At 44.0% G+C, this 20,945-nt stretch overlaps 1 protein-coding gene across 1 annotated transcript in view; it reads left to right on the top strand.

The window, feature by feature from the left end:
- Positions 1–13,721: 13,721 nt before the first annotated feature.
- Myh13 (myosin heavy chain 13) overlaps positions 13,722–20,945 on the top strand; it is a 50,890-nt gene continuing 43,666 nt past the window's right edge. Inside the window, exons 1-6 of the mRNA XM_087910508.1 lie at positions 13,722–13,925; positions 15,556–15,699; positions 15,789–15,945; positions 17,318–17,345; positions 17,435–17,546; positions 18,683–18,775. Coding sequence (XP_087766634.1) covers positions 13,722–13,925; positions 15,556–15,699; positions 15,789–15,945; positions 17,318–17,345; positions 17,435–17,546; positions 18,683–18,775 — 738 coding nt within the window. The remainder of the gene's footprint in view (positions 13,926–15,555; positions 15,700–15,788; positions 15,946–17,317; positions 17,346–17,434; positions 17,547–18,682; positions 18,776–20,945) is intronic.

The following is a 20,945-nucleotide window of genomic DNA, read 5'->3' as shown; positions in this document are numbered from 1 at the left end:
TAATTTCTCCAATATCCATATATACATGTACCAAAACACCAAGCTACACTCCAAGGGTTCAATAGCATAGATAAATAAAAGGAGATAAATAAAAGGATATTGTTGACTGTGTCCTTTGCTTTACAGAAACTTCTCAGTTTCAGGAGGTCCCTTTTATTGATTTTTGCTCTCAGCGTCTGTGCTGCTGGGGTTATATTTAGGAAGTGGTCTTCTGTACCAATACGTGTACTTCCTACTTTCTCTTCTATGAGGTTCAGTGTGGTTGGATTTATGTTGAGGCCCTTGATCCATTTGGCTTTGAGTTTTGTGCATGGCGATAGATATGGTTCTATTTTCATTCTTCTACATGTTGATATTCAGTTATGCCAGCACCATTTGTTGAATATGCTTTCTTTTTTCCATTTTATATTTTTTTGCTTTTTTTGTCAAAAATCAGGGGTTCATACACGTATGGATTGATATCTGGGTCTTTGATTCGGTTCCATTGGTCCTCCTGTCTGTTTTTATACCAATACCAGGCTGTTCTCCGTACTGTAGCTCTGTAATAGAGTTTGAAATCAGGGATTGTGATGCCTCCAAAAGTTCTTTTATTGTACAGGATTGGTTTTGGCTGTCCTGAATATTTTGTTTTTCCATGTGAAGTTGAGTATTGTTCTTTCGAGGTCTGTGAAGAATTTTATTGGGATTTTGATTGGCATTGCATTGAATCAGTAGATTGCTTTTGGTAAGACTGCCATTTTTACTATGTTAATTCTACCTACCCAAGAGCATGGGAGATCTTTCCATTTTCTGGTGTCCTCTTCAATTTCTTTCTTCAAATATTAAAGGTCTTGTCATATAGGTCTTCCACTTGTTTGGTTAGAGTTACTCCAATATATTTTATGTTATTTGTGACTATTGTGAAGGGTGATGTTTCTCTGATTTATTTCTCAGCCCATTTATCATCTGTGTAAAGGAAGGCTACTGATTTTTTTCGAGGTAATCTAATCTTGTGTACTGCTACATTACTGAAGGTGTTCATGAATTGTAGAAGTTTCTTGATAGAATTTTTGGGGTTCTTTATGTAAATTATCATATCATCAGTGAACAGTGAGAATTTGACTTCTTCTTTTTCGATTTGCACCCCCTTGATCTCCTTTTGTTGTCTTATTGTTCTAGCTAGGACCTCAAGTACTATATTGAATAGATATGGAGAGAGTTTAGTTTGATGTTGGCTGTTAGCTTGCAATTTATTGTCTTTATTATGTTTAGGTATGTTCCTTGTATCCCTGCTCTTTCCAAGATCTTTATCAAGAAGAGGTGTTGTATTTTGTCAAAGGCTTTTTCAGCATCTAATGAGATGATCATGTGGTTTTGTTTTTTAAGCTTGTTTATATGGTGGATTACATTGACAGATTGAACCATCCCTGCATCTCTGGGATGAAATCAACTTGATCATGGTGGATGATTTTTTTTTGATGTGTTCTTGGATTCAGTTTGCCAGTATTTTATGTAGTATTTTTGCATCAATGTTCATGTTCAAGAATTCTCTTTCTTAATGATATCTTTGTATGGTTTGAGTATCAGGGTAATTGTAGCCTCATAAAAAGAGTTTGGCAATGTTCCTTCTGTTTCTATTGTGTGGAACAATTTGAGGAGTATTGGTATTAGTTCTTCTTTGAAAATCTTGTAGAATTCTGCACTGAAACCATCTGGCCCTGGACTTTTTTTTTTTTTTCGAGACTTTTGATGACTGTTTCTATTTCTTTAGCATAAACTGAAAATCTTAAGAACTCCCTCAACCTCAAGCAAACCAGGATGAGAGATCACCCTACCCCCAGCATCAGTTTGCAGTATTTCCCCTCCCTCATTGTTTCATATAGTTGTGTAGCAGATTAAAATACCCAGGGCTGTGGGAAGAAAACAGATAGCTATGTGCAGTGAGGTAGGACTGGAGGACTGATAGACCACAGAAAGGCTGGGTCATCTGGTTGACGCACTAGACAGCAGCACGAAAGACATAAAGACAGATGATGCAGACATGGCTTCCAGAGGCCTCTACCACAGGCAGTGGCTGGCACATTCTCCTGAAGCTCATCGTTCCCAAACCCCAGGTTATTCTGTTGCCATGGCAGCAGTCCCTCTCCATTTTCTAAACTGTCACATCACTTCCAGGGAGTACCCTCCCATGCATTCATCAACGTACTTAATTGCCACAAGAACTTCATGAGTTAGGCATTGCTGTACAGCCCCATTTCAATGAGGACTCAACTAAGACTCAGAAAGATTGTTATTACCTAATCTTTATACCTTAAATAGTAAGAATTTGATGGACTTGAATTCTACCTCTTAAGATTTACTCTGGCTTACTACATAATCATGCAGACTTTAATTCTCTAACCACATTTTGGCTGTGTTCACCAAAGACAACTTTGGCAGCGGTAGGTAACGACAATGTACTATGCTCACCTTAGTTCTAATAAGGCTTTAACAAGCTAAAGTACCAAATCACAGCTGACAGACAAAACAAAGGCAAACTGAAGAAGACTCTAACCTCAGGCTTGAAGCCATGCCGAAAGCCTCCAGTTTACAAAACAGACCTAGCCGGCAGATTTCTTCTCTGAACAGAATGTTTCAAGCCACACTGTTTCCCTCATTGTCTTCAGAGAGTTACCTGGTTTGCGTGCGGTTCTGAAAAGTGTGTATAATTCTGAGGCATTAGTGTCTAAGAGGATCTTGCAAAGCCAGAAGCAGTTACCTCTTAGCAAAAAAAGGCAAAACAAAGCTGGAGTCAAAGGGTAGTTGTTTGAGTTCTCACTCCGCCACTCACTGCCTATAAATGACTGCTAACCTCACCCAGCTTGTTTCCCACTTGAGAAACTATGATGTCTATGTGTCCAGCTGGATTGGTGGCTCATAACTCTCAGTATTTGGGTGGCTCAGCAGCATTAGCGCCATGGGTTTAAAGCTTTTATGAACTGCAATTTGAGGTCCTGACTCAGAAAAAGGAGGGGGAAGGGAGGAAAGAAAAGAAAAGGAAAAAGGAAAACATATTTTCTGTCTTGCAAAATTGCAGTAAGTAAATAGCTATATGATTGCCTTGAGGAAGGTTATGTGTTACATTTGAAAGTTCTGATTTTTGTATTCTTGGATTTCCGGAGGGTGAAGAGGGGTGAGATTTTACCTTTAGCACAACTTGGGTGACTTACAAGGAACCTCAGTTTCTGCTTCTGTAAGATGAGAGATGAACTGGAAAATATTCCAGGCTCCCTTTACTATCCCAAAGTGCCATTCAATTCTTTAATCGGGCAACTCAAATATGAATTAGTGATGTTCACTAACTTACCTGTCCTAAAACATTCATCCAGAGACTTCTGTTCCTATTTGAGAAACTCCCTGCCGCTCTTTGAAATCCCATCTGGCAACAAGCTCTAAGATAGCCCAAGTCGCGAGGAGTGAAGCATGATCCCGCTATCAGCACAGTTAATTGCCCTTTCTTCTCAAGTATCCTTGTAAGGCTGACCTTGACCATGCTTCTTCTCAAGTCCTCTCCCTCCGGCCTTGCTCCCGTCCTCCTGTCCTTCCCAGTGCACTATCTGAACCTACATTTCCCCCAGACTGCCTCTTCCATTGTACGTGGTGCCCAGCCTCTCCTAGGAAAATCAGGGAAATGCTTCCTTCCTCCTCAACACCTGTTTGCTCCTTAATCCCCAGCCTAAGCTGCTGCCCTCAGCATCCTGCTAATGTCACTGTCAGGTCACCCTCCTCACTGATACAATGAATGCCCTATCCCTGATCCTCCTTTTCTCAGCTTCTTTAGATAGTCTTATCCATATACTCCCTCTTGAATATGTTACTGCCCTGGACTTCTTTGTTGACTCCAATAATAAAGTTACTTATACCATAGAGTGAGAAAGGATTCTGTAAGGAGGCTAGACAAAAAAGAAAGAAAGAAAGAAAACCAACTTCATTCCCAGAGCTCCGCTCAGATATGAGAGAGGAGTCGCATGATGTGGACGCTATAAACTACAGAGCATAGCGGTGGGATTAAGATAAGACTTCCAACCCAACGAGACTCTTGGAGGTGATGGAGTTTTATTACCTCGATTGTGGCAACAAGAGAGTAGCTGTATCTGTAGGTCCAACTCATATGAGTGTAGACATTAAGCATATGTAGGGTTTTCTATATTGATCAAATTCTCATACAACTGTGGAAGGAAAGAAAGGAGGGAGGGAAGGAGGGATGGAGAAAGAAAGACAAGGAAGTAGGAAGACACCCTTGAGATCTAATCCTCTCCTGTGAGACCAAACTCATTCTGATAGACCAATATTAATCTCGTCACAAAGGTGGCCATGACCCAGTTACCAACCAATTACTCCCTTCTCCGAGACCCACCACCTTTCAGTCCTGTTCCACTGGGGACCACGCCTCCAGCACATGAAACCTTGAGGCACAAACCATAGCAGATGAAGACTCATTTGGGTCTTCTGACGCCAGCAAAGGGATACTTACTACTCTTTCTTTTGGTGTTTGTGTCCTTGTAGAATCATCTTTACCTGTTTTTCTCTTCTTCCCAGTTTGATTTCTTCTTCCGGCCTCCTCCACACGGTCTCCCCATGGGTGCACATAACAGCTTCAGCTCTCCCCTATGCTAATGACACTGCCTAACACAGACCCTGCATCACCAGTCTTCGCTTGTCTCAACCTGCCAGCTATGTTTTCAAACTAAACTCATTTTCCTGCCTACAATTTCTCCCCTAGGCTGGTGTCAGGGACCTATATTGCTAGGCTGAAGCGGAGGCTGTATGAAAAGCCAGATTCTTTGATTCTTCCTCCTGCCTCCAACCCTGCAGTTATCAAAGTTCTGCGTGTCCTACCTTTGGGGTAGCCCTCTGGTGCCCTCTTTCCTTTAAACCATTTAATTAAGGCCCTCTTAATTTTACACCATTACTTTTGTATTCAGTGCAAGTAACATATATGACACAGATTTTAACATATTGACATAATGAAAGTAAAACTTCAAAACATAAGCCTCAAGCTCTTAAGGATCTTAATTATTCCCAAACATATTTCATTCATCGCATGACTGCTTGTGGGGAATTAGTTCTCTTTTCTTGTTATATCTAAGTGGAATACCATGGCAACCACAACCTATGATGACACACAATGCTCTTCTCTTTGAATCTGCAGCTGGACTTGGGGCCACTAAGGGCACAAAGACTATAAAGACCACCCGACTGCTCTGGAAACGTTTAACACAGATCTGAACTCTTTGGGGAATCTAAGGCTCTCCGGTTCTTCTTTTACCATTATATTCTATCGCCAGTTCTAGATTCATCTTCAAAAAAGATGTGTACGTAATATATGTAATCTGCTCAAAATGTGCCGCTGTGATCTCCTGACAATGCCCTGGCTCCATTGCTGGGCATTAGAAGCCCATCGTAAGCCAGTCCAGCCTTCATCTCCAGTCTTCGCTCGCATGCTAACCCTATCCGTTCCATCCTGCTCTTCAGTCAGCCTCACTTGGTTGATCTGCTAAAATACATCTTGGGAAGTCTGACTCCAAGCTGTGATTCTTCAGTTCTCTCATGCCTAGCCTCATCCTCATTCTTCCAGCCTGTATAACGTCGGCCTCCTTTGGACTGGAATGTGATTCAGTGATAGAGCACTTGCCCTGAATACACGAGGACCTGAGTTTCATCCATAACACTGAGAGGATAATGAAGTTCACCTCCTTTGGAGGGAAAGGTTGAGGACAGAATAAAAGTGTCACTCTGGGATCAGAAACTCTGGATCTCCACTATCTAGGAACAATTACCTTCCCCCTTAGGTCTCATTTTCCCCGTTTGAATAAGGATGTTAATAAGAGTATAGATAAGAATATAAACAGTGTAACTCTCTCATGATGGCAGAACATAACAAAACAGACATTTTATGTGAAGGGCACAAAGGTAATTATCCATCCACAGTTATCACTACTTCACTCTAATTGTAATTAGTGGGGTGTGTGTGTGTGTGTGTGTGTGTGTGTGTGTGTGTAAACCACAGGGTAAGAATCAGGTATCCTTTCTACATTGTATTGTTTTATTGTTGTAGACAGGGTCTCTCACTGAACCTAGTGCTTACTGATTCAGCCAGGCTGTCAGGCCAGCAACCTCCTGAGATCCTTTTGTCTCTGTCTCCATGGCACCAGGATAACAGGTGTGCAACACTGTGCCCAACCTCGCTCCTCTTTATTTTTACAAGGATGCTGAAGATTAAATTTAGGTCCTTATGCTTGCACGCCAAGCACTTTACTAACTAAGCTACTTCTCCAGCCCTATTAATAGAATTCTGATAGTCTGATTGCATATATGTATATATGTGTGCATTTATTTATAATATATATGTATGCCTCATATGTACATGAGACACTTCATGGTTTTCAAATGCTTACAAATAAATCTGATCTACTCTGCATCCTACTTGTCGAGTACTTAACCTTTGGAGACTGACTTAACCTGTCTATGTCTATGTACCCTGCTCCCATTTCCACTGTCAAGTACTTTAGGACAGTGACCCTACCTCATATCCCTCTTTCCCATCCCAACACAGAGCCCTGCGTCACCTGTGCACTTAGCAGTGCCTTGCTGCCACATTGAGAGCTTAGAAACATGGACTCTAGATCCAGAGAGGATTTGAATACCATTCCTGTTGCTTTCTGGTTCTATGGCCTTGGAGGAGATACTTCAATTCTCAGAGACTGGGTTTCCTACATTCTAAAACAGGGATGCTACAAGCATCTACCTAATAGAACACGTATGACGTCCCAAAGAGCCAGAGCAGAGAAAGCCTGGAATGTGGTAAGTCTTTAATAATTATTAACCAAATGAGGCTGGAGGTCTAATCCTTTCCTTTTCAGCCTTATCATGTCAGGTCTCATTCAGCCTAGATTCTCTTATCAATCACCCTGGTCTGCTCATTCACAGAACGTTCACTGAGCACCCGGCTACTCACAACATGGTAGTTGAATAAGAACAGCTGCAAGGGCCAGCTGGTTCTCTAGCGCTCGGTGCTGGGCCAGTATTATTTGTGTTGCATCCCTCAGCATTCCTGTCTAGTTTCATAAAACAGGAAACAAATAAAATGCTGTCCCAACGTTCAGTCACTGTACCAAATGCCACATCCCTCAGGAAGTTATACAGGGCTGATTTTTGTACCTTAGTAGTCGAGTGTTGACCTGGTCAAGTCGAGTGTTGACCTGGTCAGGTCGAGTGTTGACCTTGGTACACAAGGCCCTAGGTTCTCGGCACAGGAAACCAAAAAAAACCTCAAAGGTGTTCGTATTTCTTTACTGAAGGCCTCCTAGCGTCCTTCACAGACTGAAATGTGTGAGTCTCTGGCGGGAGCGAGTAGAGTTTGCCACACCTCCTAGGTTGTTTGCCGGTGGAATGGTTTATTTCTGTCAGATCTACTTTAGAAAATGTCGTGTGGGTTTACTATTCTCTCGTACCCCTCCTCTGCTCACTAATGTGTTTTAGAACGTAACTCACCCTGTCCTCTGTTCTGGAAGTGGTTTACCAAAGCATTTGGAGGCGTTGATACTGAATCTTCCATGCATTCAGTAAGCACTGGTTACAACCAGACTGCACTGCTGTGAATGATTCTAATCACTACACATATTTAAAATTACTTTTGTTTCACCACCAGCAACCCTCCAAAAACTCCCGTGTGACCTCAGGGCTTATCACAGATTTTCATCAGAATCTGCAACCTCACTCAAAACTCTTTTTTTCCTGTTTTAACTTGAGGCTAGTTTTGCAATCCATTTCTCAATCTATAGTAGATTTTTAAAGAGCAAAACAAAGACAAAAGAGGCAAACTTAAAATTATACACAAGAATTCAGTCATCAAGGTCACCCCACATCATGTGGGCAAAATGAGGTGCGGTCATTGCCCGAGCCATTGATCATCAATTGCATAACAAATGACCAGGAGAAGTTTTCTGCCCTTCCCTGACCTTCTTAGCACACTCTGCCCCAGTTCCACTCAGCCCCTACGACTCTCTAAGTCTCAAAGATCTGTGTCCAACGTCAAAATCCCTATGCAGCTGACTTGGCATAATAAAGCCTCCGCTGGTCGTTTATCCAAGTAATTCAACAAGAGTGAGAGATCAGGACTACGACGCATTTACATCTAAACGAGTAAATGGCGATCCCCCAAACAGAGCCAAGTTAGAATGCTGGGCTGGCAGATTTGGGAGTATAAAGAAAGCTGGGGGCCACACTCCTGAAATTGCTCCGACCGCAGCATCTAAGGTAAGTGCTCAGAAGTGCCCACTTTTTTTTTTTTTCCCACAGAGTGGTGATTAACCTAGTTGAGTTACCAGTCAAGAGCAATATAGTCGCCCTTACTAATGAGATCGGCGACATGGCCAAAGTCCTTGCACTTCAAGAAGATTTTACAAGGGGAAAATAAACAAAAATTTATACGATTAGGAGACGAAAAAGAAAACATACCTGCAGAATAAAAACTGAATTTTTAGGTAGATTCATTAATTCAATCATTAATTCAATTCATTAATTCATTTTGACTCATGCAATTAATAGATTAACAACATGTCAGTGTGTGGTAACTTTGTGTAACTTTTGAAATTACCTCAAACAGTTTGGAGGTTTTAAGATGATTTAAATCTCAGATAGCAGGACAAGAATTCCCACAGTACTGTTTGACTTTTAATCCATATTGGACTGCATTTTAACCTGGTTATTACTGACTAGTTGGTACGTCGATCTTGCATGGGGAACCGTGTGGATTTTGCACTGGGTCTAGTCTGACAGAATAGTAGTAGCTGTCGTGGCAACTCTAGCTTTGGGGAGCCTTTGTTTTCAGACATCATCTCTGCTTGAGAACTTCCTGTCTTAGAACTCAAGGGCTGAAAGGAATCTTGAGGCTTTTCTGGTACATCTGTATCGTTTTATAGAAAGGAGTAAAAATCCAAAGAACTTTCAGAAGCTACTTGACAGAACCGGCTTTGCCTCTGAGTCTTACATCTCTTGAGTTAGTGTTTGGGAAAATTATCTGTGAACTTCAGGATATAACTTTGAAAGCAAAGGAGCAACCAGCACATCAAACCCTGACTGACTGCTCCTGTCAGGAGACAGTCCATGAACAGATGCATTAAGGCAGCGTTCAATAACTGGGAAGTGTGTTGAAATCAAGTTTGATATTTGCAGTTTTGCAGAGAACTCCTTGGAATGGTAATGTGCTTCATAAACTCGGGATTCTCTGGATGTCCCGTCTCCACTTTCCCCAGGAGACTGGAGTGTGCTCAAGCTCCCCGCTGAGATGGTCTCCACCTTCCAGCTTACAACCAGATCACTCCCCAGATGCCATAGCCCCTGGCCAGATGCCAGTCTCTACAACAGTTTGTCAGACTCATGGGATTGCCCCACTCTTCCTTGCTCAAGACTTATTTGAGCGTCTTTCTTGACCCTCACTAAATTTTGAACTCTCGTATGCCAGAGACTTTCTATCTCTGAGAAGCCTCTGAAAAAACTTCCGTGCCACTTTCTGCATCCACAAGTTTCTTTCTGGAAAAAGAAAAGGTGGTGTGATTAAGCAATTATGGAGAATGACGCATTAACCCAAAATATAAACACGCAAACTAGAAAGGTTCTTTTTGTCCTACACGCCCCACTGTGCGTCCTTCTTCATGAACACAAATCAGAATAAACAAGTTTTTATATTTTTAAAAAATCCTCATAGTCATATTTTGCTTTGTTTGCTTTTTTCTCTATCAAACCAGTCCTAAGAAGACGTCCCATTCCCGAAGGACACTGAGAGAGTCACTCTGGGAACCGAGAAGGTAAGGTTTACTTTCAGTTTGATCATAACGGCAGTCATTGAGTTTAGCAAATACCACCTTACACATTTTCTCTCTTGCTACATATGCGAGATGCTGAAATCAGTGATCTGAGACTGACCACTAGAGTATTCTGAAAGGTGACGTTGCAAAATTACAACTTTAACTTGTACTGTGCTCAGAAATGCTTGAATGCAAAAACAGAGTTTCAGTGTGCAAGCTCTAGGCCAGAAATCACCTGAGACTCACTCTTTACACACCTGGCTAATTGTGACTGACCCTTCGGCACAGTCTTAACCCTTGAATCCACACAATCATGCCTGTGTCACAAACAATAAGGAAAGAACAAGGAGAGATCATTCAAACTTACTCAAAGGTGGTAATAAAGCTCTCCTTATTCCAAACTTGGTGTTTACTAGAGACAATTCTAGCTGCTTTAGGAGCAAAACAACTAAGAGTCACTGAGTTGTGGCCATACTATGAATGACAAGAAACTGGCTGAGAAATTTCTAAGAGAAGGCTAAGTCAAGGACAATGACACTGTACACCCAAGGCAAACAAAGGAGCCCTTGGGGGTGGTGACAGAGATTGGCTGGGAGGGCAGACATCTCAATTAGAAGGCCCTTGGAGACAGGAACAGAGCGGGTGGCTGAAAGGGCACAGCGATGCAGTGTGGGAGCTGGCTGCGCTGGAAGAACAGAAAAAGACTAATTAAGGGACCCTGTGAGGGGAGAGCTCAGGGGCCACTGTGAGTCATGCACTAAGAGAATTTGGTTGTATTTAAGGAGGGGATGTTCATCGGGCGAGAATGAATAGTTTTCCACTTGGGTCTCGGCCCTCAGTTGTGTAAGTACGGGGAGAAGATTTGACTTAGCAACCGCATGCCCGGAGAGGATTGAGGGACTTTGCTGGACACTGAATGGTGACTCAGCAGAGAGACATGGCTGCCAATAAACAGAGCCTCAGCCGTTACACCTAGGGCAAGAGAGGCAAGGGCGCTCTGGAGGAGGAAAGGGGGAGGGCACATGGTTTGGATATCACCCTTGATGAGATTAACAGGAGTCCACTTGGGTACAGTGGCTGGGACAGTAAAGGAGAAACAGAGTACATGATGGAAGAAGCAGATGAAGACGTTACCAGGGTCACGTAGCACAGAGACAGTAAAGCTACAAAGAACACAAAACAGCCAGGGACAGGGGCAGAGTAATCGTACAGAAGAATCTGGATTGGCAATTGACCATCTTAAAGTTATAGGCGGACTTTAGGTTGTATTGTGAAGGTGTGCAGCCACATCTGTAAAAGAATACTGCTGAAACAGTTTATTTGACCCGGGTGAGGAGACACGAGCCTTGAGCTACAGTTAGATAACAGCCGGGAGAAGGGCAGGGAACAGAATCTTTATCAGAAAACAAGCAGTGATTTGAGGCCTCGAAGGGAAAGTCTAGCTTTCCTAGAAAGACTAACATCATTCAGCCACCAGGCATTGTTCACTTTTCCCACCTGCAGACTCTATTCATGCGTCACCACCCAGAAGGTAAAAAGAGAAAACCTACAAAATCTATTCACTAGAAATTAAGGCAGGAGAGATTGCTTGGGGGCAAAGCACTTGCCACAAAAACATGAGGCTAGCCTGAGCTACTCTGTCTCAAAACAAAGTAAAATTAAAGTCCAAGCTAGACCAATGTATTATAATGCAATCAAATAAAAATATTGATGTTTTCAGGCCCCACTTTGCAAGAAGCCTTTGAGACTCTACCGCTTGTCAAGTCTAAAACAGTAAGTATCTAAGAATAATGACTAGGCTACTAGAAAAGATAATTAAAAGAAGTTGACAGGCTCAAATGCTTGCCGGTCCCTTCCTTCTTTAAATCATACTATGGTCTAAGGAGCTGGTCTTAGAAAATGATATTTATATTTCCTTTAACCAACCTGACGATAGACTTGACAATTAAGCAGACACTGAAGAGATTGCAAAAATGAAAGAGAACACTGTTCTTCTCTACAATTTCTTGGTTTTGAAAATACCATTTTCAAAAAGATGCTATTTAGAAGAGATTTGATAGTACCTTTGAAAGAATTCACACTTTTCCTCAGTTCTCATTTCTCATCTGACACACATTAGAAGCACCACCTCCTTGCAGTTTTCATTTTAAGCGTGTGTAGGGGTCCGAAGACCGCGAAGTTGGAGAACCTGCTGCCGTAACGCAACCCACTTAAGTCACAACGGTGGAGGCTTCCTTCGGGGAAAAGGGAGGAAAAATTATGGAACTTTTTATCCTCCAGGACATAACCAAGTCATTTTAAAGCAGCATGGTGGCTAGGAGCCTGGGAGCCCTCTTTGTGGGTACTATATTAAATCCCAGTTTTTTCCATTAAATCTTAACCATGAGCCACAGCTAGCTTAAAGGAGCCATTGGCCAAAATAAAACTGAAGCGAAGCTTCATCAGAATGAGGCCCAGAGCTAAGCAAACTCTTCACCCCGTAGAAGGCAGCATCTGCAGGGTCACAGAAAGGATATCTCAATGGTGGCTAATGAAGAGCAATTCCCAAAAGGCCAGATGGGATGAGAGAGCTGAATGGGCTTGTCCTCACTCTCAACAGAGTTGAAAAGATACGAAAACATTAGCGGAAGAGAAATCCAGGAAGATGTGCACGGGTGCTGCGTGTGTGTAGTTGAATTCCATTTTATTTTAACTATATTTTATTTCAGTCACGGAAGAATGAGAGGGGAAGGAAATGAAGGGAGAGAGAGGAAAGGGAGGTTGATGTGTGGGGGAAACACAAGAGATGCAAAGAGGGAATGAAGCAGACAGGAGGAGAAGGGCTACACCTGGATGTGTTAGATAGGAGTTGCTTCTCCATTTGAAATAGGATGAGGCAGGAGCCCAGGGAACTGAAGTGGCTTGAGCAAGGTCACAGCTGGAACGTGAAGATGAGTTTCCTAGCTTGAATGCAGAGAAAATACACACCTAGCAAGAAAAGGTCAAAGGAATGAGGTGACTATAGGAAAGTATGACACAAGGGATGGGGGTACCTTATGAGTGCCCCCCACGTTACACAGTGGGTTCTAAGATGAGTGTTAATTAAACATTGTCCCAACCAGATAGTGTTTTACACTGTGAGCTTTAAACAACTGTTTCTGGCCTGGTATTCTTCTCTCTGTAAGTCTAGAACTCCCCTGAGAATCCTGCTATGATGCAGGCTCTGCCTGTGTCGTCTCAGCTGGGCCTGACACTTTTTTTTCCTGATAAAGCCCTGATAGCTTGAGGGCAATGCTTAAACCAAGAAGACAAAGTGACAATGCTTCTTAGAGAGAGCATTCTGGGCTAACAACAGCCACATCACCCAAAAACCTGCTGGGAACGTACATCAGTTTTCAGCTCACTAAATCCTACAGCAGATAGCTGGGGCCCAGCTATCTACTTCAACTGGTTGCTAGAGGGTCTGATACTTGTTAAAGTCTGAACTGCTTGCACTGGGTCAGCGTGCTTTCTGTTAATTACCCTGTTACCTAAACAAGTGAAACGACTCTTTACATTCTAATTAGTGTTAACCCTGAGCTTATACAAGTTCTCTATTAGTAATTACTGACATTCCAAGCACTATTCCCACATTTACATAAGAGCATGGCACTCAGGTCGCAGGGCTTAAGCAGGATGGGTCATGAGGAGGTGCTTGCTGGAGCCTTCTTTACCGAATACGTGATCGCCTCGAGTTTGCCCACTTGATGCCCTCCCTAGGCCTGGTTGTAGATCTCTCAAAACATACGTTTGTTCCAAGAGGCTTTGAATCTCCCTCCACTCCACTGAATAGCAATAACAGGGTGGAGGGTGGGCAGAGTACTTGTGCAAACCCAAGCATCACCAGTCCACCTGCCTTCTCAGGCTCCGCCAGTCATGAGTACAGACGCCGAGATGGCCATTTTTGGAGAAGCTGCTCCCTACCTCCGAAAACCAGAGAAGGAGAGGATTGAGGCTCAGAACCGCCCATTCGACTCTAAGAAAGCCTGCTTTGCCGTGGATGATAAAGAAATGTATGTGAAGGGCATGATCCAGAGCAGGGAAAATGACAAAGTCATTGTCAAGACCCTAGACGACCGGGTAAGTGTTGCTCTTGAATAGTAGCATCCTCACTTTCCCTGGGAGCAGATTACTAGAGATTGCATGCTGGTCCATAACCATCCGGAGAGAGAACAAAACTTACGTTTGGCCATTCTGTGGTAGAAGAGTGAGACAGGTTGCCTGCCATTACCACACCTTGGCTTCTGTTTCTTCCCTTTAAGGATTTGGGCTGGCAGGGTTTTGTGGTGTTTGCCTTAGTGGAATAGGGAAGATTGGTCTATTTAAAGAAGAAAGTGATACTGACTGTCTTCTGCTGGGCCAGCTCCATACAAGCTCCAGGCTGTAGGACTCTGACAGCGCAGGCTCAGGGACCCTCATTGGTTTGGAGTGGGTCATCACAATGCACTCTTGAGTTCAACCCTTATTGGACATCTGTCAGATCTCTGCCAAATCTATGCCAGTCGTGGAACCAATTTGCCTGAAGTTTACCATCTGGTGTGAGGGATGTGTGTCAGGGAGGAACACTGCTTCAAACAAAGGCACAGCAAACAGATCCTGTTTACATTTTTTTTTTATCATCAACCTTAACCTCAGATTCTAGCTCCTTTACACTGAACTATGGAAAATAAAAACCCATCTTCGGTCATTCTCGGAGTCCCCCACCTTCAGAACTGTGCCCCGTTTTCACAACCTGACAGAGAGTCACGCTAGACCCACTGCCGTTCTAGTGAACCTATCAAGAAACAAGCAGCAGCCCCTAAAGCGTCAGAATGCAGAGACCTTCTCTGTCCCTGTGGGCTATTGTGGGTGTCTCTCTTTAGGCTCAGGTGCTAAGATAAAAGGCCTTCCTTCCTCGTGAACTTTAGCCCCCACCAGCAAGCCTCCTTCTCTTAACCTCAAAGCTCTTCTGAGAACTTCGGTTTTAGGAGAATCAAAGGTAGCAAACATTCGTGGGTCTTTCTTCTGCCCTACTTTCTGTATCCCCCAGAGAACAAAGCAGAGAACCAATTATATGCTTTAGCAGGAAGCAAAGGTGGAAGTAACATGGAGAGGTGAAATTCAGTAATTACCTCCAAATACTTTCCAGCCACGAACCATCATATCTGTCCAAATGCCTCACTATGACAGCAGAGAGAGAAGCAATTATCAGAGCTCTCAAGAAACAGGAGAAAAGAAGAAATGGGGCATGAGATGGGCACTGAGCAAGGCTCTGGGGGTTTCTTTCTAGAGACAACTTTAATGGAAATATTCCAAAGAAGCCTACATAAGCAGGGTATTGAGAAGGGAAAACACAGAACTCAGGAGAAAAGTTATTTCTGATCTTTGTCTCATTACAGCACTCAGAGCAGCAGGTCAAATCAAGGCAACTTTCCTTGCCTTTAACTATCTTAAGCCCATCTGGCAATTCTGAGCGCCAAACTACTCTTTAGTTTTATACATCTGATGTCCTTTTCTGGCACACACAATGCCAGGATGCCTGGGGACCTAGACCAGAAACAGATTAACCAAGGAATGTTACTGCCAGGTCATCTCTGGTCATGGCAATGATCCATTAAGTTGTTATGGCAATTCCATGATAACGGAGCAGTATTCCACTACGCTGCCTGCCCCAGGAGAGCACAGGTCATTGGCTCTGCATCCATCACTTGCTTTTCCTTGTTCTACCCAGGAGCTCACTCTGAACAGTGACCAGGTATTCCCCATGAACCCCCCTAAGTTTGACAAGATCGAGGACATGGCCATGATGACCCACCTGCACGAGCCCGCCGTGCTGTACAACCTCAAAGAGCGTTACGCAGCCTGGATGATCTACGTGAGAGCCTTTTGATCTCTTTCTGTTTCACTGTTTCACTTCTTTCTCTGAGGAAAAACAAGATTCAACACCTTTTGAATTTCCCACAGACCTATTCAGGCCTCTTCTGCGTCACCGTCAACCCCTACAAGTGGCTGCCGGTGTACAACCCCGAGGTGGTGGCGGCCTACCGAGGCAAAAAGCGCCAGGAGGCCCCACCCCACATCTTCTCCATCTCTGACAACGCCTACCAGTTCATGCTGACAGGTGAGTGAGCCCTTGGATTCAAATGACTGTAAGCCATTATTGGTCAAGTACTTGGGCCCTTTGCGGACCTCGTTCATTTGAACAACACAGTGGTTGGTGTGAATTTGGGAGGTTCAAGTGACTTGGGGGTGACTGACCAAGGACATGGCACCTTTCATCATGGTAGTCACTTTGCGGGGCAAAGCCGAGGGTCCTAGATGAGGCACCCAAACTTACGCTTATTCAGGGGATTGTGGGACACAAGGATACCGCTACCTCATACCTCCCGATTTGCCCTGCGATGGGTACACTTAAAAGACCCACTAACCACCAACCATGTAAGGAATGCCAAGTTCGAGGGGTACAGCTCGCTCCTCTGATCCTTCCTGAGACGTAGACACGTAGTAACACTGCCACACCACTACCACTAGGCCTCTGGGCGCTCATCTGCTCCACCTTCACCTGACTTGATTTAGCACAGATACAGGAAGTGAGCAGTCACGATCAGGAAACCCCTAGCAATCAAACGGCACCTTTACAGTCCTCGCCATTTCTTCTTCAACTTCTTTCCTCTGTATTAATTGAATTTACACGTTTTAAAGGGAAGATTCATGACACCGCTCGAATTAGCTTGCTAAGGCCACTGTGACAGAATGCCACAGGCTGGGCATCTTAGTGAAAAACTTATTTATAAGGATATGAGAGGCAATGTATTCGAGGGCTGTGGTTTGTAGGCGGTCTTCAGTGTTGCTTGGCTCGTGGGACATCTCCTTCCTCTCTGCCTTCGTCTTTCCCTGGTGTTCTCCCTATGGGCATGTCTTCACTTGTTCCTACACTACCGAGGCACGTGATGTGGATCAGGCCTCAGCCTGTTCCAGTCTGACCTTATCTTTGAGACTCTCTGAGTCTCATTTACATTTTATTTCCAAATGAGGTTACAGTCTGAGGTTAGGACTTCAATATATGGATTTTAGTGTGTCATAATTCTGTTTACACGCTTTCATAAATGGAAAAATCAGTCTTACTTTGTGCAAGTAGAAAATCAAGACCAAAAAATCGAGATGACATTCAATCAGCTAAAAGTTACGGCCTCCCAACAGTTCAGGACCCAAAGCTTGCTTCCGTCATCAAAAGAAATAGGAGAACACCCCAGCAAGGATTTCAGATTTACAGACATAGATAGACAGCCTTTACACCGTGGGGCTCCCTGCTCAAGCTTCCCGCTTTCAGGGAATCTGCATGAACTCTCCCACAAAGATTAGACATGTCCACTCCACAGCCCCTAGCAAACAGCAAAGGCAGAGCTTGTGTTCTCAGAGTCCTCGCAGGGCTGCCTGTTCTTAAACCCACCTATTACTTATGAGTTTGGTTTTGCTTGTTTCTGTGTTTCTAGACCGAGACAATCAGTCCATCCTGATCACGTAAGTAGCCCGTGTTCTTGTCCCAGTGGCTTCGAACCGGGTACCTTCTTGGCTGCTGTCCTTTGTCCCACTTACTGTCTAATTGACAGCGGCGAATCCGGGGCCGGCAAGACTGTGAACACCAAGCGTGTCATCCAGTACTTTGCCACCATTGCAGTCACCGGGGACAAGAAGAAAGAGCAGCAGCCGGGCAAAATGCAGGTGAGGGGTACTGCGCACCAAAGGCTTGTTGGAATAAACACACCTCAAATATTAGGTGAACGCCAAGGACATGAAGAAGGTACACACAGCAGAGATAGTCCACTGGAATGGTCTTGTTTGTCCCCAGACATTTTTCTGTAACTGGAGTATTGTGCAATTCAATGAAAAGGCCCACCAGGATCTGACAACTCAGTTTAATTCTGACACTAACTTCAGGGACATAGCATTACACCTGACAAGTTAAGGGTACAGGCTCACAAGCCCCAGTTCACACTACCTGCATGCACATCTAACCAACTCCTTATAAGTAAAGAGTCCCTGCTGTCTCTTCTGCTGCTGGAGTGGCTCACAGAACTCGGGGACTATGTCCCTTACATTCATTGATTGAGAGGGAAGAGGTGCACAGAGTTCTGCACTGGAAGAGGAGCCTGGAGTCCCCACGCCCCTTCTCAGCATGCCTTCTCCTGGCAAGCCCTCGCCCACACCGGGTTCACCAATCTAGAAGCTTTCCAAACTCCTTTGGTTAGGGGATTCTTACACAGGTTCCATTAGTTAGCTATCAGTGGCCTGTTCAGTCTTCATACTTGCCCCCTAAATCCCCAACCCTCTAAGCATACAAAACCCTCAAATGGAGCCGAGGTTTCAGCTCCCAGTCACCACGCACACCAGACCAGACCACAGCAGATCACATCACATTACACCACTTCAGAGACCCCAAGAGTTTCAGAAGGTTTGTGCCAGGAAACTACATGAAGCTCAAGTTACCTATCTCTGCCTAAATCACAGTCACATGGGGAACATGGCAAGGATTGGCACTATGTGGACCTGGTGGTGGGGGGTCTAGAATCTTCCACAGCCAGGTCACCACAATGCTACCCTAAAAAAAGCCTCTCCAGAAGAGAACATTGAGACTCCCCAGGTGGGCTGTCCACACCCCAGTTCTCACCACTAGTCGGGTGACATCCTTCCCCGGACTCTGCCCAGGTCACCCACAGTCTCCATACCTCAGCACTGACCACTAGTCTGGGGTGACACCCCTCCCCGGACTCTGCCCAGGTCACCCACAGTTTCCATTCACAAAACACCCATCCAAGAAGAAAGCCTGAAGTCCTCAACTTCTCTTCACTTGTTACTAGGGAACTCTGGAGGATCAGATCATCCAAGCCAACCCCCTGCTGGAGGCCTTTGGAAATGCCAAGACCGTGAGGAACGACAACTCATCCAGATTTGTAAGACCCAGATCAGTTTTCAACTCCCTGTCCAATTGCACTCATCCCTTAAATGCTAGACTCGAAAATTTGCTAGATATACCAAGCCTCAGTCTGCAATTCAGATCAATCGGTGTAAGTGGAATTAGGAAGGTGCTGAGTTTTTTTCCGGGCAAAGAGAAGATTTCACTGTCTGTCCTTCACCTTCGAAGACCCCTTTACAACACACTGAGTCATAGCGACAGGCTAGGAGAAATCATTTAGACCAAAGTGATCTCTATGGGTGGAGGAACTTACTTTTTAATCTCTGTGTGTGTGTGTGTCCAACAATAGCAGAGTGTTGTCTTCTCTATTGCCTTTCTTTCTTATTGCCTCAAAACAGGGTTTCTTACTGAACCAGAAGCTTTCCTTTTTAGCTAGGCTCCTGGCCAGTAATCCCTCAGGATCAGCCAGTCTCTGACCCTCAGTGCTGGGGTGATAGACAAGCGGAGTCATGCCTAGGATTCAGAAGCACTTTTAAAAGCAAAAGTTGATTGACTTAGCCACAGGAACCTTAATATAACCCAAATTAGCAAACTTGACCTCCTGCAAGTCAGGAGACCCTGGGAGGAGGGGCAGCTAGAGAAGGCAGGAGAGGAGGTTAGAAACAGAGAACGGCTTGGTATTGTCAATACCGAAGGATCGATTCCATCCTCCAGAATTTTACTTACGATTAGCTCAACCAAAGTGGTATTTACTTCCATGCTGACAAATAAGTAAACATTGGTTCCTCCATGTAACTTCCTTGACCAGGGGAACAAGGGCTCAGAGGTGAAGCTGTGAAAATCACAAGCATCCCACACACTTCCCTAGCTGGGAAGCCTTAAGCTCACATCCCATAATCTTCCTACAGAGACCAAATGGGTACTGATCAGAAAGTGGGCTGTAAATGGAGGTTTCACTGTCCCACCCCGTCCTACAGCTGTTTCTAAATAATCACTCAGAGGCTTTATATTAATTACAGAATGTTTGACCTACAGTCAGGCTTATTACTAACTAGCTCTTACTTCTAAATTAACCCATTCCTATTCAACTAAGTATTGCCACATGGTCGTGGCTTTTACTGGTCTGCTGGCATCTTGCTTTTTGGGTGTCTGCTGGGGTCTCCCCCAACTCCACCCTCTTTCTCCCAGTATTCAGTTTGGCTTTCCCACCTAGCTATATTCTGCCTTGTTATAGGTTATTGTCAACTAATGAAAGCAAAATATATTCACAGCATACAGAAGGGCTATCCCACAGTAGTGGGTACATCTTTCAGAGACTATGGCACTGATCCCTGACTCTTCCTTTTTTGACTATACCCCTTGAACTCAGCTCACTGCCCCATGCACACCTGTCTTCCTGGGTAAACAGCTAAGCCCCTTCCCCTCTGGTGGGGGATGTGGGTGCCTGTTATATGTCTCATACACACCTGGATCAAGTCGGTTGCTGTGCTGACTTTAAGTAAAGACATTGCCTTTGGGAACTCTGCATGAGTATACCCACTTAGCCATGAGGTCTCGCACTTGGTCCTGATTCAGACTCACAATCACATCAGTCTTCTTTCTACCATCCAGACATTTACAAGCTGAGGAGTGACTGATATTGTCCCCCATTAAGTTACTGAATACTGAAGAGTTCTCTAACTTTTCATAGACTGAGAAACTTTTGAGGACTGAACACATTCCACACTGTATAAGGAAACAAATATGCCAAGACTTTTGCCCTCAAATTTATTCACAGTGTGGTACAGGATCAATTAAGTAGATGATGCAAGAAAGAAGTATATGGACTGTATGTACATGCTATCATTGTAAATTATACATATATACAATTTCATAAATTGTCATATAAATAATACATAAATATTTCATTTATTTCACATTTGGTATATAGTGTGTGTGTGTGTGTGTGTGTGTGTGTGAGAGAGAGAGAGAGAGAGAGAGAGAGAGAGAGAGAGATCAAAAAAGGAAATAGCACAGACCCTGAGTTGTTCATTTGGGAGTCGGGGAGGCTAGCCTGCTGCTGGGCCTGGAAGATGGATTTTCTGTTAGAAAACAGCATGTAAAACTGTGAGAAATCTTGAAAGTAGCTTCCAGAGGTAAAACAGAAATCAGACAGACATCTACAAATTCTAACATGTGAGGAAGACTGTGAGAAACCAGGTATGAGA

The sequence above is a fragment of the Myodes glareolus genome, chromosome 9 (genome assembly GCF_982192425.1).
Source record: "Myodes glareolus chromosome 9, mMyoGla1.1, whole genome shotgun sequence".
Lineage (NCBI taxonomy): Eukaryota > Metazoa > Chordata > Mammalia > Rodentia > Cricetidae > Myodes > Myodes glareolus.
Note: the sequence above shows the minus strand (reverse complement) of the source record. Positions and strands in the feature narration are given on the sequence as shown.